The sequence below is a fragment of the Furipterus horrens genome, unplaced genomic scaffold (genome assembly GCF_987537825.1).
Source record: "Furipterus horrens unplaced genomic scaffold, mFurHor1.1.pri manual_scaffold_4, whole genome shotgun sequence".
Lineage (NCBI taxonomy): Eukaryota > Metazoa > Chordata > Mammalia > Chiroptera > Furipteridae > Furipterus > Furipterus horrens.
The window spans coordinates 13,782,182-13,804,319 of record NW_028327174.1 but is presented as its reverse complement, the minus strand read 5'-3'; the positions used below and the strand labels follow the sequence as shown (position 1 = coordinate 13,804,319).

Genomic DNA, 22,138 nt, shown 5'->3' with positions numbered 1-22,138 from the left:
TTCTGAGTCCAGGGGTTTATTGGGGGTAAGTCATGTAGGCACCCTTTGCCTAGCATGTGCCAAAATTCCAGGCTTCCAGAAGGGAGGCAGACGTCAGGCGCAAACCATATTATTTGTACAGAGAGTTTTGTCACAGTGAGTCACTCCTGTCAGTTCTGGGAATGGTGAGACTCCTCCTCAAGTCCAAGTTCCCAGAAGCCAACCAAGGACTACCCTTGCAAATAGTCTCAAGTTGGCTGCGTTGACTTTTCTGCATGGAGCTTCAGATCTACCTGCGTCTTCTCCATTGCTGAATCGGCGGCTACTGAATCACAGTAGGTTCTAGGTTCTGCTGGAGGCTGTTCACTCTCTGAAGCCGTGTATATCTCCAGCGACAGGAAATGAGGAATGGGATGGCAGGCCAGCCAGCCAGCCAGACACATCCTCCAAACAATGCTGCCACCCTGTGCCGCATGTGGCCACGTGGGGACTTCTTTCCAGGGAGGTGGGAAGGGGGTCTGGGACCTTGGCATTGGAACTGCTCCTCTGCCTTGTTTTTACTTCTTCTCACAATCCACTGAGGTGGGAAGAGATGACATCCCATGTCTTCAAAGCCACACCATCATATTCTGAGTAAACTGGCATCTGGATAGCAAGGCCTGGCTGTTTCTAATGTACTCACGAGAGCTAAAGAAATATAGAAAGTTCTTTTCTCTTCTGGCAAGTCCAGGCTTTCAATGCTACTCAAGATTCAAAGATGACGAATGACCTTTTTGCTCTAGATGGGACCTTTCCTTTCATGGGGAGAGCCTCGTGGCCTATGCTTGGCATGGATGGCTGCTGAGGCAGGTGGTGTTTAATAGTTCCACGTTTCATTCCCAAAGTGATAAATTTCATTTGTATGATGCTTTGCAATTTAAGTGTACTTTTATGAATACAGGCTAGGATGCACCGAGAGTGAGAAAACAGTACAGTTGTTCATATGGAAAATAATACCATAATTAATACACAATAAAACAAGAAATAAACTCTGTGTTTTGCATACTCACAACTGTAAACCTGCTTTTGCCCTGCCCTGTCTTATTCCACAATAGAGTGGCTGCGATAAGCGTGTCCATTTACGCATAAAGAAACTGAGACTAAAAGAGGGGTAGTTAATTGCAGACTTTAGACTTGAACTTATGTCTTGCTGTCCAGTAAACTTCTTACCACATGACACTCACGGCTGGCAATAGATCTCTACTGATTTTGTCCTCTGTGGACAGGTGCAGATGTGGTAAAAAATCATCTGTTCGTCTGTTCCCATCCAGCGTGGCAAGCTAAATAATGGCCCCCCAAAGACGTCCACATCCGAACCTATGGAACCTGTAAGTGTGTTATCTTACATGGTGGCCGAGCGGGGATCAGAACTCCCGCCTCCGACTCCTAGCACCGCGCTCTCTAAAGCATGCTGCCTGGTGCTCTGGAGTGAGCATCATCCCTTCCTTTCCATGGCCCTGAAATTCATGCCCTGCAGTGCGCAATTAGTCTCTACTGATCTCCCTTGCTAATCAGCATTCTTAATTTCGTTTTTGGAGCCCTAGGATGATCATTATCATAACAAGATTACTTAACACCTTGAATATTAACAATTTGACTCCACACAATAAGGTTTGTGTTCCAAGGTTATGGTTGTTTACCAGTACCCATCATTCAACCTGCTTTTATTATTTTTTTTTTTGAGAAACTTCCCTTGGAGGGCCCAGACACCCCTCTTCCAGACTCTATATTTGAAAGGATCTCCATTTGAGTTCCTGATATTGATGGCATTGATCTGACACGGCTACATGAACCACACTCAGCTGACAATTCTAGAATCACCCCAGCGTCAAACAGGAAGAGCTCTTGAGGGTTACTTAGTCCAATTTTTGCTTTTTTTAAAATTACAATTTAAAAATATAATTGAAAGATGTTCTTTTTAAATTAAGGCTTTATTTTTTTTAGGACAATTTAAGTTTCACAGCAAAATTGAGGGGAAGGTACAGAGATTTCCCTGTGTCCCTGCTCCCTGACACACATGCCTCCCATTATCAACATCCCCCACTGGACTGGTACATTTGTTAAGGGTGGGTGAAGCTGCATTGACACATCATTATAACCCCAAGTTCATAGTTGGCATTAGGGCTCACTCTTGGTGTTGTACATTCTCTAGGTTTGGACAAATGTATAATGGCACATATCCATCATTATGCTATCATACAGAGTATTTGCACTGCCCTCAAAATCCTCTGTGCTCCGCTCATGCATCCATTTCCTCCCCTCCCTCAGCCCCTGGCAACCACAGATCTTTTTATTATTTCCACAGTTTTGCCTTTTCTAGAATATCACGTAGTTGGAATCATACAAAGTGTAGCCTTTTCAGACTGTCTCCTTTCCCTTTGAAATATGCATCAATCCTTGTATTTTTCAGTAGGAAAAGCGAGAATTGGAATGTCAAGATGCTCAAAGATTTGGGATGACAGTGTTCTTGGTTAAAGGCTACTCTTCTGCTAACTTATGAAGAACATTAATATTTTAAAGGATGTTGGGTACTTCACAGAAATTCCAGGAGGACCAAAGGAGCAGGTATGTGCCTACGCAACAGAAAACACTCTTGGGGGCTGCTCTAGTAAAGACATCACTGTTAAACCATCTGTAGTGGGTTGACTGGTGGCTGCCAAAAAGATATATCCACATCCTAATTCAGGGAAACTGTGAATATGACCTTCTTTGCAAAAAGGGTCTTTGCAGATATAATTAAATTAAGGATGTTGAGATGAGATCATTCTGGATTCTCTGGGTGGGCCCTAAATTAAAAAAAAAAAAAAAAAGTGTCTTTATAAGAGACAGAAAAAAAAGAAAAACCTAGGCACAGAGAAGACCTAGTGAAGATGGAGGCAGAGATTAGAGTGATGTAGCCACAAGCCAAGGAACACCTGGAGCCAACAGAAGACAGGAAAAGATTCTCCTCTAGAATGTTCAGAAGGAGCGTTGCCTTGGCATCTTGATTTTGGACTGTCGGTCAGCAGAACTGTGAGAGAATAAACTTCTGTTCTTTTAAGCCATAAAGCTTGTGGCAATTTGTCAGGGCAGAAATGAACACACTACCACTTGGTACATGGATGAACTTGGGATTGGAGCCTGTAAATTCCTGGCACTGCTCCAAAGAGTCAGATCCCTCTGCCACCACCCTGGCCACACAGCACACATATCTGATTGGCAGAGCCTAGGTCAACAGGTTGCACCTTAGCTGCAAGGGATGCTGGGAGAGCACATTCTGGCTTTTACTTTGAGTGGGAGAAACTTGTAATAAGGCATGCTAAAAGATGCTGGGTAGCTCTAAATATGACAAATGTCCTCTAAAAAGTGATTTATTCAAAGTTACTACATTATTAGTGCACTCAGGCTGCTATAGCAAATAGTACAGACTGAGTAGCTTAAACAAGAGACATTTATTTTCTCATAGCTCTGGATACTTAAAGTCTAAGATTGTGGTACTGGCAAGGTTGAATTCTGGGAAATCTCTCTCCTCAGATTATAGATTTCTTCCTTCTTGTTGTGTCCTCGCATGGCCTTTTCTCTCTGTGTGTCTGCAGAGAGAGTGAGTAATAATGTCTGTTCCTCTTCTTATAAGGACACCAGTCCTGTTGGATTAGGGCCGGATCCTTATGACCTCATTTAACCTTAATGAACTCCTTAAAGGCTCTCTTTCCAAATACAGTCAGTCACATTGAGGGTTGGGCTTCAACATATGATTTTTTGGGGAAACACAATATAGTTCCTAATAGTCACATAGTTATTTAGAGATGTGTTGAGATTTGAGTACAGGCATTCTGGCTTCCAATCCAGGTCCTAGCTCAACTGGCATTAAATTTGGGTATGCCGGGTCACAGTGTAAAAAAACCAAAGGTCCATGTTAGCTTACTGCCTGGTAGGAAAGGGATATAGAAGGGGAGGAAATTGCCCAAACTCTTTTAGTTATATTGGTGGCCCAGTTACAGGTTCTGCTTCTCCACCTATACCTTGCAATCTGTATATTCCAAGTTCTTATGGGCAAGCAACAGAAGCCAACCATGATTTAGGCAGAAAAGGAATTTATTCAAAGGATAATGGGTAACCCAGAGAAAAGCTAGGAGGGCTGATAAATAGCTAAAAAATAAGGGAGGCTGACTGTAGTCAAAATCACAGCCCGCAACCCATCCAGAGAGGCCATCTCTGCCAGGGACACCGGAGTTTTGCAGCTGCCACCACAAAATCGAGTTCCCTGCTATCTCTGCTTCTTTGCCTCAGCAGCTCCTAACTCAATATACTGCCGTGGGGGCCTCTGATTGGTCAGACTTAGGTTTGCATGGTCTCATAACAATTCTAAAAATATGTATTATCATTTCCACTTTACCAGCAACGAAACCGGCTCAAAGATGTTACATGATCCGCCAAAGGCAAAGTTAGGTTGGCCTGACTTTCCAGCCCATTCTCCCAGTAACCACATGTGGTTCCTCAGCCCCATTGTTCAGATGAAGAACAAAGGGCTCTTCCAGTTGCTTCTACCAATGATGAAGGCTCTTTCTCTCCTTCTCATTCCACCCTTCCTAGCATCAAGGGATATGCATAATGTATCATTTAACACAAACCTTTGCTAATTTGTTGGACTAAAATGGTGTCTTCTTGTTCTGGTTTCCTTCTCTTTAACTATGAGGTTGAACATTCCCCCATATTCTGTTATCAGGCTATGTTTCCTTGTTGCAAGTGTGAAAAAGCCATCCACGTTTTTTGTTCACATGTCTATTGGGGTCTTGATGGCATTATCTTATTTATCTGAGCTCTTTATATAGAGCAAAGATGCTTAAGCTTTCATCTTTCCTTTTTCTCCCAATGAATATTGTCACCACATTTTTATTTGCTGTTTACCTTTGTTCATTTTCCTTTAACACAAAGGAGCTTCACATCTTAAGAACAAATATTGAACAAATATTTCTCAGGCTGCCCACATAACACAAGGAATTGTTTCAGGGCAAAGCATCTGCAACACCGAATACTTAGATAATTCCCCCTTTGCAGGCCCTGCTAGAGCATAATACTTTTAGGTCAATAGGTTTATAGTGAGCCCTTTCATCTGGAGGGAGAGGGTCATAAACAACTCCGAGAAGCGTGGTTTTTCCGCTACACCCTAGGACCAAAAAAAAGACAAGGGTGAACATTGGGCCAATCATTTACACAGACTCATCGTATCCTTCCTCCCACCTAAACAACTATTTGTAGGAAGAGAAGAGAGAGCAGAGAGAATGCTAAGACCCTGGTTTAAAAGTCACCAGGGTTTGACCTGCAGGAAGGAAAGACCCAGAAAGTGGGCAGGGCTGTAAGAGCAAAGGCAGGGACCCAGGGGAGGGGTGGGGGGGGGTGGGGGGAAGCTCTCCTTTAACCCGCCCACCTGCCAACTTCCCTGTGCTTAGATAACCTCTGCCCCCAAGGTCCTTTCAGCTTGCTCTTGCTAAGATATGATCTTGATGAGGAGCCTAGAAGAGACTGTTAGATCGCTGTAGAACAGGTGAACACGGCCCATACCCTGGAGCCTGGGTCTAGGGGCCACATAACCTTGATTCGTATCCTGCCTCCCACAGGCACGTAACAGCTGAGCAAATGTGAGCTAGTCCCTTAATCTTTCTGAGGCTCGGTTTGTCACCTGTGAAAGGGGAGACTCATGCTGGCCTCTATGATTGCTATGAGGATTAGCGGTGGGATATGTAACAAGCTTAGCAGAGTCTGGTACACTGTAGGTACTCGGCTGAAGCCCATTCTCAAGTCTCAGGAAATTAGCTGGCAGGTACTGGTGGGTCATCTGCTGCGTGCTTTTGCATCAGGTCTGTGGCAATAGTTCCCCACAGTCAACCTTCATGAGCTTCAACTCAGTGTGCCTAGGAGGTAGAGCCCAGCTTGCAGATTGACTACAACTGTGTTTGACGGAGCAGAAATGCTGAATTACAGAGGAGGGACTTAATTCTTATAAGCAGGACCATATTTCTGTCAGCTGAGATAATTAGGGAAAGCTTCATGGAAAACGTGGGGGTTTGAATTGGGTTTTGACAATTTAAGAAACGTATTTTCCTCCATTGTGGTGATGGAGGTTATACAGTTGCCACCACTCAGCAAGCTCTACTAAGAATGAATAGGTTTTATTTATGTGTCTATAATATTATACTTAAATAAAGCTGGGGGAAAAGAATCAGAAACACATTTGAACTTTCTTGGCCTCTCCCTCTGTGTTTCTGCTTTGGCATGATTTCTCTTTTGAGTTACACATTGGAGTGGTCCATCATGAGCTTTTCAGTTAGAATCTCAGCATCTTAGTCTACACCTGGCCCCAAAGCTTCAGAGACCGTTTTGATCATGCATTGACTGGTCACACTGGTCACCTCCAGGGCACCTGCTGGCCTTGTCCTCCAAGCTCCCTCGGGTCAGCAGCTCTGGGACTTTTATGCCATGTGTGGGGCACTGGGATCCTGCCACAGGGGCCGTGTGCCAGGTCCCAGCCTCTCCTCCGAACTGCAGAGACCCTCTGTCTCCCAGGGCACCGAGTGGGAGAACATGCATCCCTCCCTTCAGAAATCTCCCCAAAGCTCCTCTTCTGTCCCTGGTTTTATTATGATCTCTTCCATAGTTTTAAATTTCTCTCCAAGAAAGTCTTTATCCAATTCCTCAGACAAGGTAGCACAAAAGTGTGCCTGAAATGGAGGGGAAGTGAAGAAGTGAAAAATATAGGAGAATAAACACTAATCTTTCAACAAATTACTGCTCCACCCATGTCAACGTGTGCTTAAGAAATGCTAATGTCGTAACTGAGGAGCAGCAAGAGGCAGGTGGCCTGGAAGATGGGTCACTGAGGCTCTTGGAGGGTCTGGCAGGGCCCAAGGAGTCATTGAGCGCCACGTTATCCTTTCTGGTGTCCTGTCTGTCTTGTCTATGGTGGCAGCTGCAGCCCCCTTCATATTATAGGTGGAGAAAGTAAGGCTCAGACAGGTGAAGTGACCTGCTTCTGGTCACACGGGTCCTTCTGGTCTGTCTGAGCTGTCAGCCCAACCAACAGTCTAAGAAGGAGAAGAGAAGGGACCCTGGAGCCGCTGCCACTTGCTGCCTGGCTTTGGGCTTTGTGACCTTGGATCTGCCCACACCACTATGTGATCCTGGGTGTGTTCTGTCACCCTTTTTTGCCTCAGTTTCCTCCTCTGTGATAGGATAATACTGGCCTCCATCTGGTGGGTTTAGGTCAGGGGAAATGAGTAAAGAGCAATGAACTGGCCCAGAGAGAGATCTGTGTAAATGGTGGCTCCCACTGTCACCATGTCTTAGCCTGGGGGGGGGGGGTTGGGAGGGTGGATGAGGGGGGGGGCTCAGGTGGGCAGAAGAGAAAAATTCTTTGATTGCAGCAGGAGAGCTTTCATGCCATGTGGATGGCAGTTTGGGAGTTGACCAGGGGCCAGCAACTAAGAAATACTTAAGGGGGATGAGCAGCGGGGGGAATGGAGCCCTGGGAGGGTGACTGAGGCCACCTAGGGGGCGGGCAGAGTGGGCATGGGTTAGAGTCCGGGCCCAGCAGGAAGGGAATGACAGGAGTCTCTGGGTCTAAACTGGGCAGGGGCACAAAGATAGTGTCCGATAGTGAAACAGAGTAGCAGCGGGGATTTCTTTCCTTTCCTTCCCTCTCCTCTCTCCCTTTTTGTCCCATCCTCTCTTTTAATTTTATTTATTTGAGAGAGAGAGAGAGAGAGAGAGAGAGAGAGAGAGAGAGAGAGAGAGAGAGAGAGAGAGAGGCTTCATTTGTTGATTCTGGTATGTGCCCTGACCAGGAATTGAAGCTGCAACCTTGTCATATTAGGATGACGCTCTAACCAACTGAGCTATCTGGTCAGGCCCCATCCTCTCTCTTTTCTTCCAACTCTTTTTCTGTCCCTTCTTCTATCCATTTCTCTCTTCCCCTCCTTGTTCTGAAAAGTCTGTAAAGAGAAGCCTGCTCTCAGAGATGTCATGAGTAAGGCACTTGTGTACCTGCGGTTTACCTACCTGTAGAAAATTTGTACCCTAAGATCTCCACATGCTGTGGACAAATGGTTTTTTAATTCAACTCCACAAATATTTACTGTGCTCTGGTTAACTGAGCGTACTTTGTGCTGGAGGTGACAGAATGATGCAAATGGGCAAAATCAGTCCTCGGAGGAGCCAGACTGGGGCCCCTGGCTGGTGCTGACAGGACACATGCCCCCCTCCCCCAAGGATGCTAAGGAGCTCTCTGTCTCCCAGTGCCCTGGGCCCACTCCTCTCCCCCACAAAGTACGGAAAGGGCCGTGGCTTCCAGTCCTGCAAGATCTCAACAAGACAGTGCATTGAAGGCATCATCTGCAGGAGCTAGGAGGCATTCAGCCTGCAGGTACCAGAGGGCTTGGTGAATATCGGTTTGCTGCTGAAGGCACACACAGCTGGAATCCAGATTTTGCCTCCATTTCTTCCTCTCCTGTGAATTATCCGAGATCAACATGAATAGGTCTTTTTCCTCAAAATGTTTTCAGGGCCATGCCACACTTTGAAATAAACAGGCCCCACTTTCACTTGCATGTTGTTTAATGTGGAGAGTAAGGTTCATGCCTAATGATCAACCAAGGTTTAGCCAAGTCCCACGATGAGCATGGTGCTCTTGGGGTGAAACAGAATTTAGACAAGAGAGGGAAAATGAGATCTGAAAAGGGACTAGAGAGTTGCAGCCAGGAAGACTGTACTCCACATACTTCAGGCTCTCTGATGTCTGGCCTGGGTGTGGTGCAGAGTAGTATGCGAGTAGTTCTGGCTGATAAATGATGAACAGAGTGACTCGTGCTTCAGTGGATCACTGAATTGTACCACGTATGCAGCCCCTCTGCTGACCCACAGCAGGTGTGGTGGAATGAGGCATGAACCTTGGTTGCTTTAAGCCACTGAAGTTAGGGCTTGTTTGTTATGGCAGCATAACCAGCCTGTCCTGACTGGTACACTGGGAAAACACAAAGCTTGATTTGAGAAGCAGACTTCCATTTCCCTCTTTTCAAAGTTCAAAATCCAAGTCTCCTTTCTCCACAGTTTTATTAGTCAACACTGTCTTTTATCTGATCAACATTTATCATGTACAATGCATAAAAGATATAGCAAAGTTTTGTTAGGATAGTAATGGAAAGAAAGCAGTGACTCTATTTTTCTCTAATGTATATAGAACAACAGAAACACAGGCCATTACCACTGACCATGACCAAAGACTTCAGAAATGATCTAGTTTAACTTCCTAGCCCAAGAAGGCACCACTTCTCCATCCCTTACATATTTGTATCTACTGGGTGCCAGTCATTATGCTGAGCATTAGAGAGTGACAGAGATGAATAAAACTCAGCCTGTTGGGTACAGTAACTCAGAGTGGATTTAGACTTAGTGCTCAGAGCACAGAGGAAGAAAAAGGCCACTTCTGGTGAGAAATCAGGGCAGGCTTCTGGGAAGAGGTGGTAGTTTACCTATCAGAACCTTACCCCTCACTGTCTGTTTGGGCCAATTCCTGATTGTGGGAATGCAAAAATAGATGATGGGCATGGCTCGCCATCCTTCTCCATCATGCGGGCCTACTCAACCCCTCCATGACCCACCAGGATTTGGCATCTGACCTCTCCCTTGTCTCTGTGACTTCCAAGGCTGCCTTATGCATGCCTGGGCCTTTGTATAGGTACAGTGTGGTCTCTGCCCTGGAAGGTGAGGGACCAGCTGGGTGAACAAGGAGCATATCCTCCACCCTCTCCACCTCCCTCTGTAAAACCAGGAGTTAAATGAGAGCCTGGCATTCTAGGCAAAGTGCTGCAAGTGCTCATCTAGTTAAATTCCCTGGGAGGAACCCCAGCCTTGGTTAGAGCGTGGGGTGGGGTGTGTGCGGCTCCCATCCCTAATCTCCTGTGGGGGGAATCACTGGAGAATGACTTTGTACTGGAGCTTGTTCAGCCTGGCTGCCTTTAGCAAGCAACTCATTCACAAGTGAGTACCAATTAATACAGTACCAACCAGCTACATAAATATTGTGCTGCTGACTCTGTTTCTTTTCCCCACGTTGTGACTGTTGGAGGCAAACTTGGGGGGAAGGGAATGAGGTTATAGAGGTGGTTTCTGCTGCATCTGTTTGCAAGTTGTGTCTCTGATGTATTTATTGATGGGATAAGGCCCATTACATTCAGATTCAATAATTATTTGTCAAATGCCTATTATCTGAGAGGCAGTGAAAGACACATTATCTTATTTCATCACTTAGTTATAGTACTAACGATTTGGTAATATGACACAAAAGTTAGACAGTCTTTACAATAATATTTTTCCTGTACATATTATTGTTAGAATTTAAATACTCCTTTAACTTCTAAAAACATTGTGTAAATTTATAAGGAAAACAAAAGGGTATGATAGTGCCTAACTCTGCTTGACAGAAACCACAGGGGCAGGAGAACAAGATCTTGGATTCTGGGGGGTATTAGATAAGTGGACTGTAGTAACTGAGCTTCTCCAGTTCGCACAGGGTTGGTGAGACTGTGATCTCCACACCATCTGCCTGCACCCACTGATTGATCGCTAAACAACCTCAGTGCATGGAATCGGACATTTTATATCACTTCGCACAATACGAGAAAGCAGCATCTTTCCATTTACCTACTGATGCTAAGGCAGACTTGGCTTTTCCAGCAGTTCTTGGATTTGGATAAGAGCGACTTCGCGGGGGTACCCCCTCACACTCACATCCCCCTCTGCTCAGACTGGTGTGCACTTCGGAGATTCTGGAGGGAGCTCTATCCTTTGGGAAGCCAGAGTTTTAACATCCACAACCGCTTTTTGCCCTGTTGAGGGGGTGAGTGTCGGAGACTCTTCATAAATCCCGGGGAAAGCTCAGCTGTCGCCTGACCCTTGCGGGCATGCATTTTCCCCAACATTGACCTGAAAAGTCGGCCTCTTGAACCCCTTTCCAAAACGTTGCTCAAGCTGGGCTGTCCTTTGAAAGAAAAAGGAAAACCACCCAGTTCTGAGGGTCCGGAAAGGGTACTTGCTCCCTGGGGGCCAGGGTCAACTTCCTGGCCACCACTTCTGTCTAGGGACCTTAAATCATCGGGGACCACCAGACCCCTTCACGCTCCTGGTGCCCTACCGGCTCCCCGACACTTCCTTCTATAAACGCCGGCACGGGTGGGTGGCAACACCGAGGCGATTTTATTCGTATTTTTTTCCTCCGGGTTTTGTCATGGAAACGCTGACACAACCTCCAGACGGCGGCCCAGCCGGCCGGGGACTGAGGGCTTTTGGGACCCTGCGGGAGCGCGGAGCGCACTCTGCACTCCCCGGGAAACAGCTGGACGCGACCAAGTCCCGGGTAGGGGCGGGGGGAGCGCGACGCTCCGCCCAGACGCTCGGGTTCCTCCCTCCCACGGCTCTCCGCAGGCGCTCTCCTTTCGCCGGGGGCTGCGAGTTGTATTTGGTAAAACCCAGCCCCGGAATATATAGATCATTGGAGCGCAATGAAGTAGCCTTAGGAAAGAGGGAGGGGGCCGGTCCGACAGCCACAGCGGCCAGCGCAGCGGCAGCACCACCATCACCGCTCGCACCCCAGCCGCCCGGCCCGCGAGGAGGCAGCGGCGGCCGCCAGCGGGCACGGAGGCGGCGGCGGAGAGGCGAGGAGGACCAACGGGAGATTCCGGAGCGCGCAGCCGGCGGGTCCACGCATCTTGGCACTTCCAGAGCAACTCCGGCGTCTTCCACAGCCCTGCCTGGGGCGAGGGGCTCTGAGAGCGGCCGCACAGCCAGCCTGATCGTCCTCCTGAGTCCTCCCAGCCCTGCCCTGCACCTCCTGGGCTCTGCTCCGCGTGGCGGGGTCCCCGCTCCTGCGCCCGGGGCGCGCCTCCGGACACCCCGGTCCCCGTAAGCAGGACAAAGCCATGAAGCCGGCGCTGCTGGAAGTGATGAGGATGAACAGAATTTGCCGGATGGTGCTGGCCACTTGCTTGGGATCCTTTATCCTGGTCATCTTCTATTTCCAAAGTATGTTGCACCCAGGTAGGGGGCGCGTTAGCGTGGTTTTGTTGGATATTTTCTTCTCTCTCGCGCTCTCGCTCGGTCGCTCTGCCTGGTTTCTGCCTCTTCCACCCTTTACCTCTTCACCCTCGGCTACCTCGGGGCTCCTTGCCTCTAGGGCTGCCCGGGTCTACAAGTCGGGATAGGGGGTGGGGAGGATGGGAGGATGTGCTTGCTCCCTCCTCTGCTTCCTCCGGTTCCCGGCTGGAGGATGAGACCAGGAGGGGCGGTAGTTTTTTTTTTTTTTTTCTTTGTGTCTCTTGTCTGTCCGTTTGCGAGGTAGCTGGGAAAGGTAGAGGTTGTGGGAAGCTGCTGCGGGCCGGGGATAGATTTGAAGAGAACAAAACTCCCTTCCTGCTCTGGTCGAAATCGGAGGATGAAAGAGGCGCCGGAGCCGGCCGCCCAGCGCCCGGGCGCGCTTCTCCTTCCCGGTGGGGGTGCCAGGGGCAAAGGGTGCGCGCTCCAGCGAGGTAGAGAGTGCCTGCTGCGAGCTCCGGGGGCCCGGGGCTAGACTCCCACGTGTCTGGGGCTCTGTGCCACGCTGAGCGGGTGTGGGGAGAGGTTGGGTGCCGGCACTGCCCCTCCACCAGGTTGGGGAAGGGACCTGGCCCTGGCTGTTTGCCCCCGGGGTCCGGATCTGCAGTGACCTTGCGGCTACTGTTGTTGGGCCTGCTCCAGCTCCCCTCCCGGCTTTGCCCCAACCCCGATTCTGCGCTGGGGACCTGGAACTCCTGGGTCACGCGTTAGCCACGCAGTTTTGAAGGAAACTTCGGCCAGGACCTAGGCTGACCGTCAGGTTGCATTCCACCCCGCTCCCCTCCTCCTGGCCCCGAGCATCCGGAGTCCTCCGGGCCCTGTGGGAATAAGTCCCTTCCTCCCAGACCCCGGTGGCTAACATGCTTTCACGTCTGAAATCTGGACTGGGGAAGAGCTGAGGCTCGCCTCCTTCGAGAGGCGCGAAGGAAGTTTGGGACCTGGAAAGGGACGGGCACGCGGGAGCGCGGAGGCCGGGGTTTGCAGCTCGCCTCCGAAGCCCAACAGGTAGAAAGAACCTTCGGAAGAGGCTTCCGGGGTCACGCAGTCTCCTCGGCCAGCCTTGCCCCCCCCTCCCCCCCTCCCCGGTGTCCATCAAGCCTGGCTGGGCCGCATTGACAACGAAATCCGTTTTTGTTTTTGTTTTTTTTATGCCAGGGAGTTGTCTTTCTCAGCATAGCCCTAGCAGTAATTTGCTTTTAGAATTTCAAGGAGGAGGGATCTGGAAACACGTTTCCTTCCAGGAGGACGGGATGGCTGTTTTTCTTTTTGCCCCGTCTCCTTTCAGTGTGTATCTGATACTTTCAGCAGACCGAATTCATTTCGCCTGTGTTTGGGTCGATGGCCCAGGAATAAAGCTGTTCTTTAGATCAAATAGGCAGGCTGCCGGCTGCAGCAGCCTTGACAGCGCGGGGATAGAATGGCCCCTCCGCCCCACTCCTGGAGCAGTTGTTACGGCGGCCACCGCTGCCAAGGGTATGGTCTGACACCACCACTTGTAACCTCAGGACATCGCGGCCAGCCTCGGAAAAGATGGCTTTTGTTTGCCGTTGGGTATTTTTAGTTTCCTGTCCGCAAACTACAGCGGGGTTTGTCACCTCACCCAAACCGGTGGTTGTGAAACTTCTAAGGGAATTTAAAAATGGACCTCGCTTGCGGCTGCAGCTGGCAGGACCAGACAGACAGTGGTATCCTGGAGACCAGGCCAGACTCCACCCCAGAGGGCTGGGGACTCAGTGGTCTGCAAATACACTGAGGCTCAAACAATTTAAACAAAGGACTGAATGCTTTGGTCTGGACTCTGGAGATGTGTTTAGGCCACTTCAAGTTTTGCCTGGACCCAGCATGCCAGGTAGTTCTCTGCAGGAATGCCGGCAACAGGGAGAAACATAAGCCTCCAGCAGGAATGCGCTTTAACTTCTCTGTACCTGTTAGTTGTCCAGCAAAATACTCATAATACATATGGTTCCCATGCAGCCTGGGCTTTTCTTGTCCTGTGTGAGAATTCTCAAGTGACTTCCTAGACAGAGATAGTAGGAAGAAGCTTCCAACTTGTAACTGACACTTTGCTAAAATTTCCAGCTCTAGTTAGGATATTCAGTCGACTGGAAAGTGGCATTAGCTCTTTTCAGTTTGGTCTTTTGGGACCACGGGGATAACCTTTCTCAGGCTGTGCTGATAAAGATCCTCTGTCCTTGACCCTCTGCTCTCAGCCTTCACTCCCCTTCCTGGTTCCATTTCCTCCCAAGAACTGGCATTTGTTTATTATTCACATCCCATGAGTGTGCTCCCCTGATATTTTCTTCCCAGTCCATAGCAAATGCTCCTTTCAATACATTTTATGAAATGTAGAGCAGTAGATAGCTCTTTTGAAAGGTCTTCCTTATTCTGAATTACCTGTGGTTCCACAAAAACTCCTTGTCAACGGTTTATTATTATATGGAACATATAAAAATATGTTTTGCAATCCATATTGAAATTTTCTTTTTTGCCCCCATTTTTTAAAACTACACTGTTGATGAAGGCTGATGCTAAATTTTTTTCCTATGGCTTTGAATTTCTTTGAAAGGTAGCTGATCTTTTGCTTCTCTGAAGGATTTAGGGTAATGATAGCTGATCCTTTCCTCTGGCTCTTTAGTTTTAGTCTCTCTCCAGATCACCCTGGGAGAGGCAGAAGGCACAGCATGGCACAGATTGTGTTGCAAAACATTTGGAGCCCTCTGGCAGGCCTTCGGAAGAACTGTATCTGAGATAGAAAAATACATTCCAAATGACATGGATTCATTGGTGGCTAGAGATCGATTACCTGGAGTGTGTGAAGTGGGAGAGAAAGAATAAAAAGAGCTAGATGTGTGTGGGGTGGGGATGGGGGGAGGGGGAATATCTCTTCTTCTGATTCTAACCTGGGGACCTTCATACTTTTCTAATTCATACACTTGAGTAATTCGTACACTTAAGTGTTTGATGTTTAATTTGGTCGGAAGTTCTGCAGAAGTGGGCCTTGTCAGTGAGGAAGGCACTTTTCTTTAGATCTTTGGCACTGAGTTAATTGGTATTTGTTAAGAATATCTTTTAGGGCAGGGACCAGGTTTTAGGCCCATTCAAATGCTGTTGTTTTGCACAGTGCCCAACACATAGTAGGTTCTCAAACAAATATTTGCTGGATGAATGCATGAAGTGGCTAAACTCCAGAAGCCTGGCTTCTCTGGTGCTCAGGAAGGTTGTGTCAGGTGTCCCTCGCCAGGCACGCATGGTCAGTAAGTCGGGTGGGGACACTTCCCTGCCTTTCTGGTCTCTGGAGACATGAGTTTGGTTTAAGTTCCTCATGCACCAGGCAGGAGTATTCCCCATGGCCTCAATTTTTCTTCTTTTTAAAAATCCTCACCTGAGGACACGTATATTGATTTTAGAGAAAGAGGAAGGGGGGAGAGAGAGAAACGTGGATGTGAGAGAGAAACATGGGTTGGTTGCCCCACCCCCCCCGCGCCCCCCAGTGTCTGCACTTTGACCTGTGATCCAGCCTGCGACCTATGTATGTACCCTGGCCTGGAGCTGAACCCCGAACCTTCTGGTGTACGGGACAATGCTCCAACCAGCTGAGCCGCCCGGCCAGAGCTCCCTATAGACTTTATTTGCTGGTTGCCCGTGTGAGTCAGTGGAGGCACTGCTCAGTGGCCTGGGTGCTGGGGGAGCCTGGCCTTTGTTAGTTAGCCCAGTGACTTGAAGAAATGCATTGGCAGGACGGACACCTTCTGTGGGTGGGATTGCTCCCGAGGTTGGTGAGAATGGAACTACATGCTTATAGTTTCTGCGCGCGCTTGAGTCCCTCGGTGAATGCATCCTGTGAAGGTGCGTCCGTACATTAGAGTCTGCATACCTGCGCCAGACAGCGGGGCTCTGATGGAGCTGTGTCGTGCCAGGCAGAGGGGCAGCCCCCCCCCCCCCCCCCCCCCCCGCTGCTTGTGTGCCCAGGGTAGCCAGCTGCTGTGCACCTCCCTTTGGCGTGACTCCGGGGAGGACTGCTTTTGTGTGAAAGCTCCTGATCATAGAAGCCTGTGGAGGAGAAAGCCTGTCGCCTTGTTCCCTTCCTCTCATTGCAATTTCTTTTTCCTTCTGTAATATGTTTACTTTCACTGTCGCCTGGGATTTCTTTGCTTTGGCTGAATGTATTGAAAAGTTATACCCTTTATTTAAAGACTTCTTGGGTTACCCTTTTGTAGTTTCACTTGATTAGATTGAATGTAAAACACTTTTTTTGCATTATATTTTAATCTAATTATAAACAATATGTGCTCATTTTAGTAAATTTAGTAAGTACAGAGAGAAACAATCCTTCCTTATTCCACCACCCAGAGGCAACTGGTACTTTTTTCTATATATTATAGTGTGTGTGTGTGTATTAGTTGATATCAGTCATGCATTTTGTACCCCATTTGATAATATGTATTTTAGACAAATACATCATTATGGTGATTATTAAGTTTAAAGACAGTAAATTTAACCACAACCTTTTCGATTTACAGAGCTGCACATACCTTTAATACCCCCACCCCCCACCTTTTGTAGGCTATTAGTCCCAGTGTGCTTTTTTTCCCTTCTGCTCCACACATTTAATTTTAAATTAAAGCATCTTTTTGCTTATTCGTGGAATGAGTTTTGGAGTCCTAGGGGCTGTTCTTATGTTATCTATCTGCTTCCTCCTTTGAAAAGGTGTCAGGAGGGTCTCAAGTACAGGCCGTTAGGAATTCCGAAATGACATTGTGTAACTGAAGGATAAGCGGTTCCTCTCAGTTATGGGGAGGCCCCTTGGCAGTTCAAGTGTTTGTGCCTCAACGCAGTGTTTTCATAGCTGCATTCAGATGAGACAGATAAATTTCGGCAATTTCCTGTGACAGCTATAGTGACAGTGGAGGAGTCCTTGTTTCATTGCTTTTTGTAACAAAAGAGATGATAAGGTACCCCAGAAGGGGTGGTTGGGGATTTCTTTGGGGCATGAGGCAGGGAAACCATCCTCCAGCAGAGCAGGCTTCTGTTTATATTTATCTGGTTGAAAAGTCATTTTGCTAAGGATCAGCTCTATTAGCACAGCCATTATAAACAGGAAATCAAAGGCACCACCTTTTCCCTTAAATCAACCCAAAGGACAAACCTCTTCTTAATCTGGGGAGGGTAAGTGACAAAGGCTCTCTTGAAAGTCATTGCTGGCAGGCCACTTATAAATTCAGATTCTGAGAAAAACGGAAAGTTGTTTTGCTGACTCATTTTCTCTTCGTAGTTTTTCCTCCCTTGAATTTTGAGACCCTGTCTTTATCACAAGTGAAGAGCAAGGCAGTTCTTCCTATGAGATTATTGAATAATCTGGTCTGTCCATCAAACATTTCTGGAATTTGTAATTTGATGCATGCTGGATCAAATGGGATTGATCAAAACCTAAGAGCAGAGTTGCTCTGTCTGTCTGTCTGTCTGTCTCTCCTGCTCTGTACCGGATATTGTCCTAGGCACTGGACATACAGCACAAACATTGACTTCTGCACTCGTGGAATTTACAGGCTAGCGGGGTAGCTAGACTTGAAGCAAATACAGAATAAAATGTAAGGCACGTCAGATTGTGTGAAGAGAGAAAAACCAAGCAGGGAAGACGGATGAGGGGCATGAGAGGCAGGGGCTTCCATGTCATAGAGGTAATTAGGGACTGTCACGGGTAAGATGCTATTGGAGAGTGAAAGCCTGAAAGACGTGAAGGGGTGGCCCTGGGTCTCTCCAGGAAGAATGTGCTAGGCAGAGAAGAGCCCAAGTCGGGTCCCTGAGGTGGGAACACATGTGGCCAGCAGCTCTCAGTGTCTGGAGCACAGGGAGGGAGCAGCCAAAGATTATGAGCCGGAAAGAGCTTACGTGGGCTTTGGCCTTGGCCTTGGCCTTGGCTGAGGTTGGGAAGGGGAACCCTGGTGGAGTTTGAGCAGGGGACACTGGCAGGAGGCAGCAGGGACAGGGGTGGAAATGAGGAAGCCTCTTGCTTGCAGGGTTTTGTGTTTAGTGCGCTTGATAAAGTGGGCACCGTGTGAATCCCTTTCCCCCTCTGCCAACCCTGCCCCGAATTAGACTGCGCCTATGCGCCATCTTTAAAGCAGTAATGTACAAATCAGAAAGAGAGATTTGAGAAAATGTGTTTCCTGAGCTTGTGTTGGAAATTGGCATTCTCGAATAAAAACAACCGTAAATAGCTCCTGACTTACGTAGGCATTCACTCAAATACGGAGAGTGAGTGGATTGATGATTTGGGAGTGGAAGACCTGGGCCCTGCCGTGGGGTTCCCCTACTTCCTAATCCGATGAATTACTTTATTTTATCGAGTCTCAGACACTCCTTTTTTCACATTTTCCTGCTTATGAAGTTTGTGTTGTAATTGATGGCATCTGAGTGCTGCCGTCCTGGGATGGGCAGGCTTTTCCTTTCTCAGTGGACTGCAAAGTAGCACCTGTGTGAATCGTGAGAGCACATTTTGTAAACCGAGGCACACTCTGTCATTGTGGGAAGGTGGTGACAAAGGGACTCCTGCCAAAGGCAGGCTCCAGCTGAGGGCCTGGAGGTAGGTACCTGGTAGGCCCTGAGTACCTGCTCCCTAACTGCTTTGCCAGGGGCTTGCAAGCTCTCATTACAGGTTTTCTGCTCCGCCTGGGAAATTTGCACCTCCGCTCAGAGCCTTAGGGCTGGCAGTTAGTGTGTCTGCTGAACTGACTGGGTTGGCAGGAGTCAGAGCGGGAAGGGTGGGGACGTCAGTTCTTTCACTTGGGGCTTGACCCTGGAAGTTCGGCTGGAAATAGGGATGTTTCTTGGAGAAAGTATCCCCAGTGTGGATTTTAACTTCTTTCACGGCTACTGAGCTCTCATGGCCTTTTCTCTTCACTGGCCCTTTTAGAAATAAACGGCCTGTGGTTTTTTTGTTTACTTGTACTTCTTCCTCTTTTGATTCAGCAGGGGGAGAGGTTCTGCCTCTGAGCTTGGTCCAGAGGTGTTTAGGAAGCATTTAGAGAGTAGAGAAGGTTATGTTGTGCTGAGCCCTTAAGGAGGATATGTTCTGAGAAATGTGTCTTCAGGCTCCATCCTTGTGCGCACGTCAAAGAGTGCCCTTACACAACTCTAGTGGGATGTGGCCTAGCCCATTGCCCCCGGGCTACAGGCCTTGTGCATGTACGGCATGTCACTATACTGAATACTGCAGGCAGTTGTAACGTATGGGAAGTATCTGTGTATCCAAAATATGTGTCAACGTAGAGAAGGTACAGTAAAAATACGGTATAAATGATAAAAAATGGTTCACCTGTACAGGGCACTTACCGTGATGAATGTGAAGCCCTAGGACACGACTGTCCTCTACGCTAGACTTTATTCTTATGCATTTTAGGCCACACTACATTTATAAAACAACACAAGATGAAGGCAAGCGCGAGAGAAAGTGAGGCAGATAAAGACTCGAGGGACACAGTTAAGACGAGACAGTGAGGCTGCCGCTGGTGGAACACAACTTACTGTTTTACAGCGAACTTTTTTTTAATAAATAGAAAGAGTATGCTCTAAAGTAATGATAATAAAAAGTATAGTATAATAAATATATAAACCAGTAACATAGTCATTTGTTATCAAGTATTATGTATTGCACATAATTGCAGGTACTATACTTTTATATACTGTCTGTAAGGCATTGCGCTACTATGTGACAATGACTGCTATGTCACAAGGCCATAGGAATTTTTTAGCTCCATTATCATCTTATGGGACTAAAACGTCCTTACATGCCGCTTGACTGTAAGAGATTCTCAGAGACGCCTCTTCCGCTCCTGTCCCCACCTCACCAATCGGCACAGAGCCCAGAGGGAAGAAGCCAGGTTGATTTCTCAGGTCCAAACAGCTTCTCATGTGGCTTATTCTTCTCGGCTCCCAAACCTCTTTGCTCCTGGTCTGCTAGCGTTCGGTCAGGGTTCAGGGCAGGGACTAGCAAGCAGTCTAGGTATTTAACACAGAACAGTTTTTAATGTGGGGAATCTGGTGCTTATAAAATTAGTGGGAAGGCTGGAGGCCATTAATAGTAGTGTATGTATCATAGTAACTCAGACACACACATATATGGGCATGCTGATCAAATCTGACCCGCCGGGCGCTCTGCTGCCTCGAGACTGCCCCTGGGACTCGAGCCCAGGAACAAACGGAGGACACGTCAGAGTTGTGGCTTATACCCACTGCAGCTGCCTGTCAATGCCCAGAAAACTGGAGAGCGAACCCTGTCATGCTGTTGCAAAGGCCGTTACGTCCTTGTCACCACGTCTGTCAGATGGCCTCTCGCTCGTACCTGCTTTCTAAATCTTGAGTGAGGGCTTCTATTTGGGGGAACCATATTCACATTCAAAAACTTGGCTTCAAGGAAGCCTGGGAAATACAGCTTTTCAATGGCCACCCTCTGCCGTATGCAAAGGCCTTCTAGAAGGGAGCAGAATGTGGGATGAGCAGACATCCACAGTACTCACCACAGCCTCTTGGTAAAACATGTGTGAGCTGTCATCCTCAGCCGATCTTGTTTGTAGATAATTTATACATATTACTACCGTCTTCCTAACTTTATAACAATGAGTGATTGTAAATATCCACATGTTGGGTGTCATCTGGATTTTCCTGTTGGCTGACTCTTTTTTTTTTTTTTAAGATTTTATTTTATTTTCAGAGAGAGGGGGAGGGAGGGAGGAAGAGGGGGAGAAAAACATCCACATGTAGTTGCCTTTTGTGTGCCCCCAACTGGGACCTGGCATGCAACCCAGGCATGTGCCCTGACTGGGAATCAAACCGGCGAACCATTAGTTCGCAGGCCGGTGCTCAATCCACTGAGCTACACCAGCCAGGGCTTGGCTGAGTCCTTGTCAGCTCTGATTCTGTCATCATCCTTCTTACCTTGTCACGTGGCACAGGGCACTTGGGCGAGAGGAACGTCAGTTTCTTGGGTGCAGGTGAGTATTATCTCCAAACTATGGTGTCCTGGGTGGGATCTCTTTAAATCCCCATTTCATTTTGTGAGGATTACTTTAGGTGAAAGTAGATAAGATAATCTGTACGACCATTTATGATTCCGTGGTACATGGTGATCAAGTGGAATATGCTCAGAGCAGTGGAACTCTTGAGGCGGCCACCAGAGTCCCTGTAAGTGTGGCTTTTCCACCCTCCTTCCTGACTTCCATAACAGGTGATTTGCTGTGATGGGTTAGATGGGGTTGTTTGCATCCACTTGTATTTAACATTAGTTCCTATTTTAACATTAGTTAAATTTTTAAAAATTTTTTTAAGAGTATGTAAAACAGAAGGCTTGATGTTCTCTTTCTGGGCCCCTTTGCAGAGACAGCGTGTTTACTAGACTTTGGAACCCCAGGTCTAGGCTTGTCATAAATGCAATGGGTAACTGTCAGACCCGCCACGGTCAACGCAGAGTAGAAGTCCGGTATGAATGGGGTGGGGTGGGGGGAGCTAGTTCTAGCACTCCTGAGTCTGAGTTGGCTTTAGATAAATAGAACGGGGAAGACTGAGTTCAGCTCTAACTCGGGCAGATGTGGATCAAGATAAGGAAACCCAGTAATGTAAGTGTTTTAAGTCCTTATCAATCTCTGGCTTGAGTGATTATCTTAAAAGCTTTGGGGAGAAAACTCCACAAAGGCGACTCAAGTGAAATAAGTTGGTGGCTGGGTTTCTGTTAGAAGCCGTGAACTTCAAAGAATCCCAGAAGAGGGACAACATACAGGCACCTCTACAGTAGTGTTGTAATGTAACACCCGGCGCGTCTTAATGGCTGACATAGTTTACCTTTAATACCATTGCATGTGGCCACTTGCTTTCGTGAAAAGAACACAGAGTTTGCAGTCCAGGGACCAGCTTTCTGCCCACTATACCCATTCAGCCTTATCCAAGGTATCTTTTGTTAAATGCTTCCTAAGAGTTAGGCTCTGTGCTAGGTGCTAAAGACACAGCA

At 47.7% G+C, this 22,138-nt stretch overlaps 1 protein-coding gene across 2 annotated transcripts in view; it reads left to right on the top strand.

Annotated features, from left to right (window-relative positions):
* Window positions 1–11,376: 11,376 nt before the first annotated feature.
* Window positions 11,377–22,138, top strand: part of CHST11 (carbohydrate sulfotransferase 11) — a 247,030-nt gene continuing 236,268 nt past the window's right edge. Inside the window, exon 1 of one of the 2 annotated variants that reach the window (XM_090275346.1) lies at window positions 11,377–12,084. In XM_090275346.1, the coding sequence (XP_090131472.1) occupies window positions 11,967–12,084 (118 nt within the window). In that variant the 5' untranslated portion in view covers window positions 11,377–11,966. The remainder of the gene's footprint in view (window positions 12,085–22,138) is intronic. The other variant, XM_090275347.1, reaches the window with a different exon arrangement.